General features: G+C 36.1%; 1 protein-coding gene across 7 annotated transcripts in view; it reads left to right on the top strand.

Annotated features, from left to right (window-relative positions):
• The window catches only part of LOC135219289 (trithorax group protein osa-like), a 475,370-nt gene that overhangs the window by 237,355 nt on the left and 225,030 nt on the right, over window positions 1-12,985 (top strand). Inside the window, exon 2 of one of the 7 annotated variants that reach the window (XM_064255929.1) lies at window positions 4,617-6,106. The exons of 4 other annotated variants lie outside the window; for them this stretch is intronic. In XM_064255929.1, the coding sequence (XP_064111999.1) occupies window positions 6,105-6,106 (2 nt within the window). In that variant the 5' untranslated portion in view covers window positions 4,617-6,104. Of the gene's footprint in view, window positions 1-4,374; window positions 6,107-12,985 lie in introns of those variants that run through there. 2 more of the 7 variants (XM_064255931.1, XM_064255928.1) reach the window with 2 other exon arrangements.

The raw sequence follows: 12,985 nt of genomic DNA, 5'->3' as shown, positions 1-12,985 counted from the left end.
TTATATATTATATCTTTTTATATATATATATATATATTTATATAGTATATATATATATATATATTATATATATATAATATATTATATATAATATATATAGTATTAAATATATATAATTATATAATATATATATATATATATATATATTATAACCATACTTTGGTCCATCAGTCATACTATTCGACTTGGTGGTTATTATAGTGCTGGGTTCCGAATTCCATCCATCCTGCCTCCTTTTTGTCCACCACTTTACACACTATGTGTGCTGTTTCTAGAACACGCTTCTTCATAAGTCATGGAGCTACTTATTATTATTATTATTATTATTGATTATTATTATTATTATTATTAATTATTATTATTATTATATTATTATTATTATATTCCAGAAATGAGCCCTGCTCATTTGAAACGAGGAGGTAAAGGGAAATGCAGAAAGAAGACATCTCGCTTATTGAAAAATAAAATAAATCAATAAGTTGATAAGATAGCTAAAAATGTATTAAAATGCAAGGCAGATATTATTAGAATAGCAATTCATTGCATCTTCGCTTGACCTTTTGAAGTTCCAGTTGCAAGACCTCCTCAGGGAGACTGACTGTTCCACAATCCAACGGTGTGAGGAAGTAGAAATCTTTAAAAAGAATTACTGTTTGGTTAGTGAGCTCTTTCCTGAACTGATCAGCTAATATGCTTGAGGGAGTCTGTTGGGCAGATGTCTCTCTCCATCGCTCTATACTTTTAGTGCCTGCCAAAAGGAGAGAACTTTTTTGATAAGTTATTGTAGATGTACTCTTTAAACTGCCGAATCCAGACTGCTGCCGTATCCATTGTGCAGTTCAAGTCCATAAATGTTTGCTATGGAAAAAACCATTATGTCTCAGGTCTGAATATTTTGCTACGAAAAACACTGGGCAGACAAAGTTCAGCTTATGCTAGGTTTTACTGGAAGCATTTTAAAAGGACGTTATATTATTATTATTATTATTATTATTATTATTATTATTATTATTATTATTATTATTATTATTATTATTATATTATTATTATTATTATTATTATATACATTTTTCAACATACAGAAGTTTTAATTATTGTTATTATTCTGTTAAATTGAGGAAGCACATTCGATTATGTGTATATATACATATACATACATATATATATATATATATATATATATATATATATATATATATATATATATATTATATCATATATTAATAGACTGGAGATGGCGGCGCAAGCAAGCCAAAGAATACATCAGAACAGGGTGACAAGAAGATAGCCGGTTATCCAAGATGACATTTAGCCGACGCGTTTCGTTACAAAACGTTTGTTTACAAGAGGATAAAAACTATGGGGGCAACTCTCCAACATGTTCTCCTCCAGGGAGCACATAAAAATGTTGGAGAACGTGGGACCAAGAGGTGATCCCATTGCCATCCCATCAACCTGTTTATATAAGCAATCATTAAAAAATAAAGCTGTATCCAGCAATGCTAACTCCAACAAAATGTCTTAAAATGGTAACGATCGTAATTAAAATAGGTATGTATCACTGGGTTCAATAAAAATCTCATCTAAAATAACCTCAATAGTGTCAGCAACTGGGACATTAGTAAATAACGACTCAACATCAAAACTGGTCATATGCAGATCAGAGTCCTGACACAAAATATAAGATTTAAATTCTTCAGAATTTTTTTATATTGTGTTGATTAGAGGTAAACCGTTCAAATAATGGTACCAGATATTTGGCTAGTTTATATTAGGAGCATAGATAGATGACAAAATGTCTTAATGGAATTCCCTCTTTATAAATTTTAGGTAGACCATATAGAACTCCAAAGGACGTACCAGAACAATATAAATCTTCATAAGTATCTCTATTATAAATATTTTTACCATTAATTCCTTTCAAAAACCTGTTGGTTTTATCTTCAACTTTAAAAATATGTTTGCAGTCAGGTTTACCAATTTTTTGAAATTTAGTTCCATCGCTAAGAATAGATTCCATTTTATTTATGTACTCTTCTTTATTTAAGATAACAGTTACCTTTAGCCCTATCTTATTGTCACCCTGTTCTGATGTGTATATGTATGTATGTATGTATACATATATATATAAATATATATATATATATATATCATATAATCTGTTAGAGTTTTAAGTCTCTAAATGCCAGTCGCGTTGACGAATAAAAATGAGAGTATAGGTTTTGTTAATGTTTATTGTGTACATGTGAATTCACATGAATGTCATCAAGTGGTCACTCGATAAGGAGATGATTAAGAAAGTTTTTTATAACAACTGAAAAGTACACTCAAACGCGCTCGCGCGTGCGGCACACACACACACACACACACACACACACACACACACACACACACACACACACACAGATTTGTTGAAAATCCCGGCGGTAAAGAGCTGTTGATATCATCTTCCGAATCCGTTCCTCGGCCTCTCTATAATACGATGTAGCACTTAGTGACCTGTTTAATGGAGCCTTTAGATCGCCAAAGCCCTTCTTTTTGGCGCTTTATTCGCTCACATGCGGCCCCCCTTTTTTGGCAAATGATCCCGTCTCTTGCAACCATCAGAGTGGTCCCCTGAACGGTCAGGCTTTTTATAGGAAAGAAGCGGCATCATTATATAGCCTCCATCCATGGTTTCGTTATATCGCTGGCAAAGACTCTCTCTTCTCTCTCTCTCTCTCTCTCTCTCTCTCTTCTTCTCTCTCAATTCATTCATCCATGGTTTCATTTAAGTTGCTGGCCGCAAAGCGCTCTCTCTCTCACTCTCTCTCTCTCTCTCTATCTCTCTCTCCTCCTCTGTTTTTTTTTCTTTTTCTCGCCTATCTCTTTTTTCTTCTCTCTCTCTCTCTCTCATCCATCCATGGTTTCTTAATGTTACTGGCGAACTCTCTCTCTCTCCATCAATTCATTCATCCATGGTTTTATTTAAGTTGCTGGCGAAGCGCCTCTCTCTCTCTCATCCATTCATCAATTCATTCATCCATGGTTTCTTTTAAGTTGTTGGCGAAGCGCTTCTCTCTCTCTCTCTTCTTCTCTCAATCTCTCTCTCGTCGTTCTCGCTCCTCTCTCTCTCTCTCTCTCTCTCTCTCTCTCTCTCTCTCTCTCTGACCAACAGTATCCTTCAATTGTTAGTTCTTTCGAGATCATCTACTTATTAAAAAGTTATCCTTGATTATTATCTGAATAATTATTAATCTTTGGGAAGGACTGATTTTTCTTAGTGACTGAATCTCATATCCTATGATTATTATCCTGTCTTCCATAAAAAACAGCATTGGATTATGATTAAAGAATAATAAATACAATCTCATTTAATCATAATTCACTTTGTCACTGGTAACTTGCCCTTCTCCTCGTTCTTGACGCTGCTCTTGACATTTCTCCTAGACCTTTTGGCGACCCGTGACGAGAACCTTCTGACTGACCATGCTGGCTTCCTGCTGCTCCTTCTCAAGCGCAAATACACTGCAAGAGACCCACCTGACATTTTGGTATATCCTTTGAGATACTTAGGAATCCTTTGGGGTCGTTCATGGGTACTTCCGTTCTTCAGTTTTTCTCTAAATTGCGTGGATGCCGATTCTGGGTGTTTTCTTCCTATATTTCCCCCCCCCCCCCCTCTCTCTCTCTCTCTCTCTCTCTCTCTCTCTCTCTCTCTCTCTCTCTCGCTTCATTTACTTTAGGGCTAAAATCCTGGGAACTTTCCCTTGTCTGTTTTTTAATGGCCAGTTTTCTAGCGCCGTTAGTTCTTAAATACATCTCTCTCCTTGGCTGCTAAAAGCTGAGCAGATTATCTTCTGGAGGAACATTTCATGATCATCAGATGTTTTCGGCAGTTCTCGGTTGAGTAGTTATTCGGTTTTGTAGGCAGCGGTTATTTCCTTCTTTTTGAGCTAATATCTATGTCAGTCTCTTGCTTTGTTTTGTCACGTTCGTCCTGTTCCCTTGTGGCAAGATCAGGTATCATTCCCGTCTTTGTTGAGAGTTAAATTCACGAATCTTGCAGTGAAGTCCCATCCTTTTAATTATACTAGTTAATTAATTTTTTCCAGTGGACTAACGTTTTAACAAGTGTTACATGGAATTAGTCCTAAACTGTTGTGTATATGTTCCCGTAACTTTGTTTTTTCTTTTAATGTAAAATACAGGAACTCCATCTTCCTCATATAAGATCTTGTTCAAATTTGTCAATAACTCTGGGTTTATACATGGTCAGGGAATAGCCAATGCATGAAGGCATACATTTGGTGCCAGACGTTTTGTGCAAGTTACCTTGTATATATTCACATAAATACACATATATTTAATACGTAAAGATATACATTTATGCATATATGCTAAACACCGAATATATTTCACTAAGAAAGACTGTGTTGTGCCCATTCATTCAGAATTTTAGTTTATTTATTTATTTATTTATTTTTGTGAATATAAAATGTGAGTACTTAGAAAAAAAGAAGTCCTCCGTCCCTTTCGGAAGCAAAACGCCTGAATGTCTTAAAAAAAAAAAAGAAAAACAAATGCCGTGTTTTTTCTTATGTCTATTTACGTAAGATCTTTATCAATTATTCCAGAGAAGAAGAAGAAAAAAAAGGCCATGGAGATCGCGCATGAGCCGTAAAAACTCATTGTTTGTAGAACGCATATAGTCGAGGAAAGAAAGTCACGACACAACGAATTGTACTGTCCATTGTCAAGATTGTGCCACCAGCCGTCTGTAGACGCCTGACCCATCTGCCTTTTCCTTGGAAAAGAAAAAAAATAAAGATAAAGGAGGGGAATCATCATTTTTTTCGTTCACTACAATACAGAGAGAGAGAGAGAGAGAGAGAGAGAGAGAGAGATCATCTCGCAAGGAAGGTAGACAGTCCAGTGTGTGATATTGGTCGCCCTACTACCTACCCGGATCGGGAAGAACGGGGCATGAAGAGCGATTTTGGGCAGAGGGCGTCAGTTGTTGGTAATCTATAGCAGTGAAGGTGGTGTTTGGTGAAGAGGAAGGAGCTGGACGCGCGAAGAAACGGTGTGCTGCCACAGAGAGAAAACTGTGAGCGGTGTGAAGTGTACAATTGTCATCGGATAGTAGAGTAGAATTTTGGAGCAATGAGGGAAAACGAGTACGTGTGAATTTCAGGTGAGGAGAGAAGGAAAACTAGGTCGTCAACGACAGTAGTAAAAGGTCACGGATTCTATTGAAATATTGTAGTGAGAGCGAGTTGATACTTGTGTAGCTTTGAGAATAGAAAGTCATTTTTAGTGTAACAGAAACCTTCTGAGTTTGAAACGTCGCCAAAAATGGAAAAGTCGTTTCAGAAAATGAGTCTCTTTGTTATAGATACTATTGATAGTTTTCTGCTCTAGAGATGACTTCAAACAACGAGAGAATCTCATGAAAAAGAAGTGACCTTACAGCGTCGAAATAGGACCTAGGACTGGATACAAGTATCATATAGCCTTTTCTTAACCCAAGTGGTCCAATTTGTAACTTACATTATTTTGTAACTTAATAAATAACCAAGCAATGTCGGAGCTGTGAATCGCGCTGTGTCTTCGTCAGGTGTGAGACATCTTAAAGAGAAGGAATCCCAGGACGCCTTAGGTTTACCATGGTCATAGAAGCGTAGTTTTAACAGATTTATGGGATCGTAGTTCGTCTCAGTGCCATTTGATCCCGGGTCAGGTAGATAGGTGGACGGTCTGTCCTGATTAGAAGTGACCCAGGGAATCAACTTCTTAAATCGATCGAATTTATGACTTCGTAACTAAATCTCGTAGTATTTCAAAGTGAAGATATCCAAGTATCCCTTTTTTTTATTCCCCTAAAAGATTTAAGAAAATAATACAAAGACAACAACAGCCTTTCTCAGATCCTTCCTTAAATGAAGACTGCTGCCTCTCCCCCGCTCAAGGCCTTGTTACCGTTTTGAGTCAGTCGTCTTGGAGGAGTAGAGTGAGAGAGGGAGAGAGAGAGTCTCGTGAGTCCTGTGCCATCCTTCATCAGCCTTTTCTTGAAGCTCAAGGCCTCAAGTAGCCTTTCTACACCAATCTGCGCTAAGGATATTATGTAAGTACTGCGTTTCATTGGAAGGAATATATTCTGAATTCTTTGGCAACGGAATTCAGTTATATATAACCTTGAAGAGAAGTCCTCTGTTCCATTATTGTATTTTCGAGTTATATTAGTTGTGGGTACTGTATTTTTGATATATGTAAGTTAAGAGTAGCTGTAGCCAGTGGGAATGGTTTTATTTTCATGGTATCCGATTCATGTGAGTGGTAGAATTATACAGCAAGATGTGAATTCTTTCGAGGAGTTCAGGAATTGCCTGTGTTCTTATATGATTTGTTGTTTCTTTTAAGTATCTTTGGGGGATGAGACCTAATACTTTTTCCATGAACGTGGCCTGAACTAGTTTAATGCAGCTGATTGGCTTCTCATCTTCAGAAACTCTAGTTATGAAAATAAATGGGTTTATTACGATATTAAAAAATTTAAAGCTCACGTCGCAGATTTTATAAATCAGTAATACGTATGTTTTATACATTCTATTTTATGTTTAATGGAAACTCTTCAAATATTTGGCAGTACTCGGGATAGTTAGTTGTAGTACCTGTAGGAGTTCGGATGACATTAATATGTGAAATGATATAATGTGAATTGAATGATTAAGTCTATCTCTCTCTCTCTTATATATATATATATATATATAATATATATATATATATATATATAATATATATATATATATTTATATAATATATATATATATTATAATATTATATTTTATATGAATCAGGATGCAAGCCAGTTACTTTCCCCAGACTATTTAGTTATAAGTAACAATGGACGAACAGGAATGCTCTCTACCCGGAAATAAAAAAAAAAAATCGCTATTTTGTTATCTGTTCTATTTATTTCGGGTCTGGGGTAAATGGTGTCAATTCGTTTATCTAATGTGCTGGCATTTCTTGAAAAATATATTTTTTTAGTTGAAAGATGTATATTTTGAGTGGGATACTAGTGGCCATTCGGTCTTGCTGAGAAACAAAGTCGCGAACGAACACACCACGAGCTGTTCATTTTCGTTCAGTTATGGTTGCGAGCAAATCTCCAACTTTGAGTTGCCTTGGATATAAAGGACAGCAGTTTGTTTCTTCCTTCAGTGAATCAAACTTTGGAATTATGGCTTTGTTGAGCTTCATTTTTTTTTAATTAAACGGACAATATTTGATTACACGAGCTTATAATACCACTTTGGCCTTAGTTCAAGGAGATATTAACAAATTCATAGTTGCAGACGTCATTCAAAGCTGTAACATTCATAGCTTGAAACTTAGTTCGAGATAAGACATTCATAGTTGCAAACTTTTTACTTGCGCTAAAATAAACCCAGTACTTCTATTTAACGGAATTGGGAAGACCTCTTTCATGTGCTATACTCATTCATAACCACTGCTGATACACACACACACACACACACACACACACACATATATATATATATATATATAATATATTATATATATATATATATATATCATATATATATATATATATATATATATATATATATATATATATATATGCTGCATCCCTTCATATTCACGTTGTTATTGGCTTGACTTGTTCCCGATTCAAGTGGAATTCATATATATCGCCGGATCGCTTTTTACTGTCGCCATCGAGTTGTAATTGCAGAGTCTCTCTTGCCCTTAATACCCCGATGTTGATTTTAACAGCCTTTGGTCCGAACGTAATTCGGACTCATTACACGTCAAGGACGTGATAAATGAGCGTCATCTTGCACACGATTGCTTCTTTCATTAAAGTTTACTGCCGGGCGATAGCCATTTCAGGCGCTTTCTATTCGGGAGCGAATGGTAATCATTAATTTTTCCTGGTGATATAATGAAATCGCGTTGCTGTGAGTGGGCGAATATGTTTTGAAGTTGGGTCAGAGGTGTTTCGTCTTGCATTCGATGAACTGCCCTATCTATCTGTGGTCAGTTAAAAAAATGTATATCTTGTTGTTTGTTTATTGGGTTTCGTGCGGGGTTCTTAAGGAAATTGATTTTGCTGTACAAGTTTTGCTACTTTATTCTTAACCCGGTTGATGGTGTTCGTTGTTTGCGTACGAAATCGTGTCGAATTATTTTAGTTTAGTTTGATTAATTATCATCATAAATTGTCTTGAATTATCATTATAATTCGTTACAGTGACTTCAGTCTTTTTACCTTCACATGGTGATCATATTTCTACGGTATGTATTACATTCAAATCATTCAGCGGTTCTTTGAAAGAGATTACAACGCATGTCTGTGTCTGTGAAGAAGGGAAACAAGAGCCTTAATTGCTCCCAGATATGGAAGATGGAACACCACATTGTTTTCTGTCTTCCTCTAAGTAATTGACTACCAAGTCCTCTTGTTGATCTGGAAGAATTGCCCTTGTTGTACCAATGCTAAACTTGAGGTAGGCTAAGCAGGATCCATATGGCGGTTGGCCATTTCTTGACGTCAGTACTCCTTTGCCCGCAGATGAAAGTTAAATGGTATGGGGGTTGGGGGGGGGGGGGGGGGGGGCGAATGAAACAGTTGCCAGAAAGGATATAGACTTCTTTATGTCACTTTAATCCCTCTTTCTGACGGAAATACATTTTGGGTGAAGAGGGGAAAAGAGAGGAAATTTTTATTATAGGAAGATAGATGTTAAGATAGATGTGTATAGTGTTTTTTTTTATAGTATATAAAGTATACAAAAAACCGTAACGTACTGTCATGTACAACCTGTCACGTATGTGGGCTACATTGTTAATAGCAACGTTAATTTAATTATATATTCAGGTTTGTGCGAATTAAAACTCTGTTGGAATTTTATTATCACTTATCCCCCATTTCCAGCAGTATGGATTCATGAGAGGAAGAGGGACGGTAGATGCCATCTTCCTAGTAAGACAGCTACAGGAAAAGAGGCTAGAGGGAAACCGGAAGCTCTTTTGCGCATTTATAGACCTAGAGAAAGCATACGATAAGAGTTCCAAGAGAGGTGATGTTTTGGTATTTCAGGAAGAGGAAAGTCCCAGAAAAGTTAGTTACGCCGGTCGAGATGATATATCAAAGAACAAGCACAAAAGTAATAAGGGGGGCGGGAGTTGACAGAAAACTTTGAATGAGGAGCTGTGGGAGTTGTACGCCAATGTTCTGGTGATTACTGCTGAAATCGAGGGCCTCCAGAGAAGGATTGGAGAGTGGCAGCCGGCAGGTGTCTTTAGAGAGGGTTGGCTTAAAGGTGAATGTGAATAAAACAGGTTTTGGCGAGCAGTAGAGAAGATAGAGGCAGAATAGTAATACAAGAAAGAAGAGGCTCAATAAACAGGCGGAAAAGTTGAAATACTTGGGATCTACTTTAAGCCAAGAGGGAGGATGTGAGCCTGAAGTTGACAATAGGATAAAAGCTGCGTTGGGGAAGTGGAGAGAGGTAGCTGGAGTAGTATGTGATAAGAAAATGCCATTAAATCTACAAGTCAAGATGTATAGCAAGTGATAAGACCAGGGTTAATTTATGGATCGGAAGCATGGGCTCTCAAGGAGAAAAGAGGAATTAAAGCTTGAGAGGACGGAGATGAGAATGCTGAGGGAATATCGCTAATTAAGAGATTGGAAAAGGATGAAATAAGACGAAAGGAAGGAAGGCTTAGTAAAGATTACAGAGATGACAAGTGAGTCACGATTGAATGTTATGGGTATGTGTTGAGGATAGATGATGATGAGAGAGTGAAAAGGAATTAGTAGGAATTAGAGGAAGAAGATCGAGAGCGAGACAGAATTGGATGGCTAGGTAATGTGAAGGAAGATATGGAGAGAAGAGGTTTGTTGGAGGATGAATGTTGATAGAAGGCAGTGGAGAAGGGGCATCAGGCAACCGACCCCTTAATGTAGGATAACGGTGGGAAAGAAGAATACCCCCATTTCCATTTCAAGTAGTATTCTGATTTTATTGTTTTGAGCATCAGATTTTAGCGGATCTGATGCAGAGTGGAGTAAGCCACTGCTATCTTGGTTTACTATGAATCCGAAAATTTAAGTTATTTGTTAATCTCTTTGGAAAGAATTACTTGTATATGTCATCGTTTGCATGGAAGGGAAGGCAGATTATTTCACAATTTGCTTTAGATATAGTTTTGATTTTTACCATTGCACAAGAATTAAGACAAAATAAGTTGTTACATTCAATAAGGTTTTATGTTCAGCTGTAAAACTCATAGATATTGCTTGTTTCATTGGATATTGTTATTTATTAAGGAAAGACATCTATGTTATCAATAAGTGCGAGGAGAAACCGAATTAAGTACCGTTCTCTTGTTCAGGCATTTTCATTTGGCATTGCTGTTTATTCAGGGAAGACTTTTTTTACACCAAGTCCAAAGGGGGTTTGTAAAATAAGTATCTGTATCTTGTCCAGGCCAGAATGAGAGGTGCAAAAGAAATTAAGAGAAAGAATAGTAGGGAAACGGTAAATCCACTTTTCGAAGTCAGTAATATAGCGGTGTTAAATTTATACATGATGAAAATAACAATGCATTGTTTTGAGAGCCACTGCTATTAATGTTGATCCTCTTCTTAAATAATACTAATACTAATAATGATAATAATAATAATAACAACAATACAGCACGAATTTGACTAAATTTTACCCAGTTGTTGAACTTTTTTTTTTTTTTTTTTTTTATAATATTATGGTGGCTGTTTCCCCTTCCCCTTTTAGAAATTAATTATAATCAGTATTGTACTTCATAAGACCAAAACCTTTTCAACCATCGCCATGAGAGTCAAGAGTGTAACAAAAAAATTAAACCTCTGTGGTTAAACTATCTCTTCCTGTAAAATTAGGATGACTGTTTCCCCTTATATAAATTTGTTATGATTAATCTTCTTCTTAATAAGAAAAAAGCCCTGTCAACCATCCCTGGCAGAGTCAAGAATTCTGTGATGAAACTCTTTTTTTTATCATTTTAGTGTGACTGTTTACCCTTTTATAAATTAATTTTAATATAATTTATGTTTCACGCCACAAGAACTTAACCGTTTCAACCATCCCAGAAAGAGTCAATAATTTGACACCAATTTAGCCCAATTTCGGGACGATCTTTTAGAATCTAATAACAGAAATGGTTCTTCTTCCTCTATCGTCTGTTATCATCATCGACCACCACCCACCCCCGCCACCCCACCAGCAGGAAAACACTGGAGGACCGCATTGGCACCAGCCCTACTAACCCACTTCCGATACATGCGTAGCTCGTGCCCCCCCCCAACCCATTCATTCGGTGGACAGTAGTCTCCTCCCCTCTTCTTATTACGCATAGTTTCATCCGTGTGATGGTATGTATATGTGGAAGCATACGTGTCACCACTTAACAAACACATACGCGGGTAAGCATACATGGGACATACACATACACATATATTATTGATTATTTTATAATTAGAGACATGACAGAATACAAATTTACCATATACAGAAAACCAACATTCTCACTTTCATACATTCACTACTTTAGTTATCATGGCACTTCTATCAAGATAGGTGTAGCCAACAACTTATTCTTGAAAGCCTTACGAATTTGTTCCCCAGATTTCCTGGAAAAGGATTTTGAACTAATTCATAAGCAGTTTTCGCCTTTAAGGTATCCTGACCATATAATTAAGAAAGCAATTCACAAACCAAATGTAATTTTCTATCAACCCCATCAAGACAAGACTAGAGAGACACTCAACAATAAAATAGAAATCCCACACCTGGACAGGATTAAGATGGTGGCCCAGACCCTCGGAAAATAACCCTTTTGATTTTACCTACCCAAATATTTACCCTATCCAAATCCTGAGTAACGTCCAATAAAAGACAATCCCAAAGACACAAGAATTATATGAAATCATATGCCTGGGTTGTGACCAGTCTTACATCGATTTTACAGGGAAATAATTTCTCCAGAGATTAATACAACATAAACGGTCAGTTAAGTATGGATAACATAGCCCAGCTATTTTTAACCATATAAGTAACCTTAACCACAGAATAAACTGGAATTTGTCATATATAATTTATAGCAGCAAATGCCAGTACAAAGGCCAGGTGATAGGGTCAGCCTTGATTAAATAAAGACAGGTAATGAACATCTCAAAAGGCGCCTGGGATTCCAATATCACAGATAAAAACTTCCTTCAACCAATGTTTAAGAAGATTAAAGAGGAATCATCAGCGGGGGTGATTTAGTACAACGGCTACCTGTGGACGGATCAGATATCATAGATAATTCTTCCTTCAACCAATGCTTATGAATATTAAAGAGGAATTATTATATATATATATATATGTGTGTTTGTATAGTATATGTGTGTGTGTATATATATAATATATATATATATATATATATATATATATATATATATATATATATATATATATATATATATATATATATAGTGACCAAATATAAGAATGACCAAAAGAGAACAATCGCTGTTGCCCCCAGATACCCCCACAAAAGGTAAACAAACTATAATGTAAAAATACTTTTTTATGCCTGCAAAACATAAGATAATCTGAAACGGAAAATGTGACCAAATGCCAGCAAGTCCCAACGAACGCGACATATATATTTATGTCGCATTCATTGGGAATTGCCGGCATTTTGTCACAGTTTCCGTTTCAGATTATCTTATGTTTTGCAGGCATAAAAAAAGTATATTTACATCTTAGTTTGTTTAACTTTTGTGGGGGTATCTAAGGGTAAGTGATGGTTCTTTTTTGGTCATTCTTATATTTGGTCACTATTGGAAATACTGATGCTCTTTTTTTTTTCTTTGGTCAGACGTATGTTTGGTCACCATCGTAAATAATGATGCCTTTTTTGGTCTATTTTATGTTTGGTCGCTATC

The sequence above is a fragment of the Macrobrachium nipponense genome, chromosome 1 (assembly GCF_015104395.2).
Source record: "Macrobrachium nipponense isolate FS-2020 chromosome 1, ASM1510439v2, whole genome shotgun sequence".
NCBI lineage: Eukaryota > Metazoa > Arthropoda > Malacostraca > Decapoda > Palaemonidae > Macrobrachium > Macrobrachium nipponense.
The sequence above is the reverse complement of the archived record's forward strand: the minus strand, read 5'-3'. Positions and strand labels throughout refer to the sequence as shown.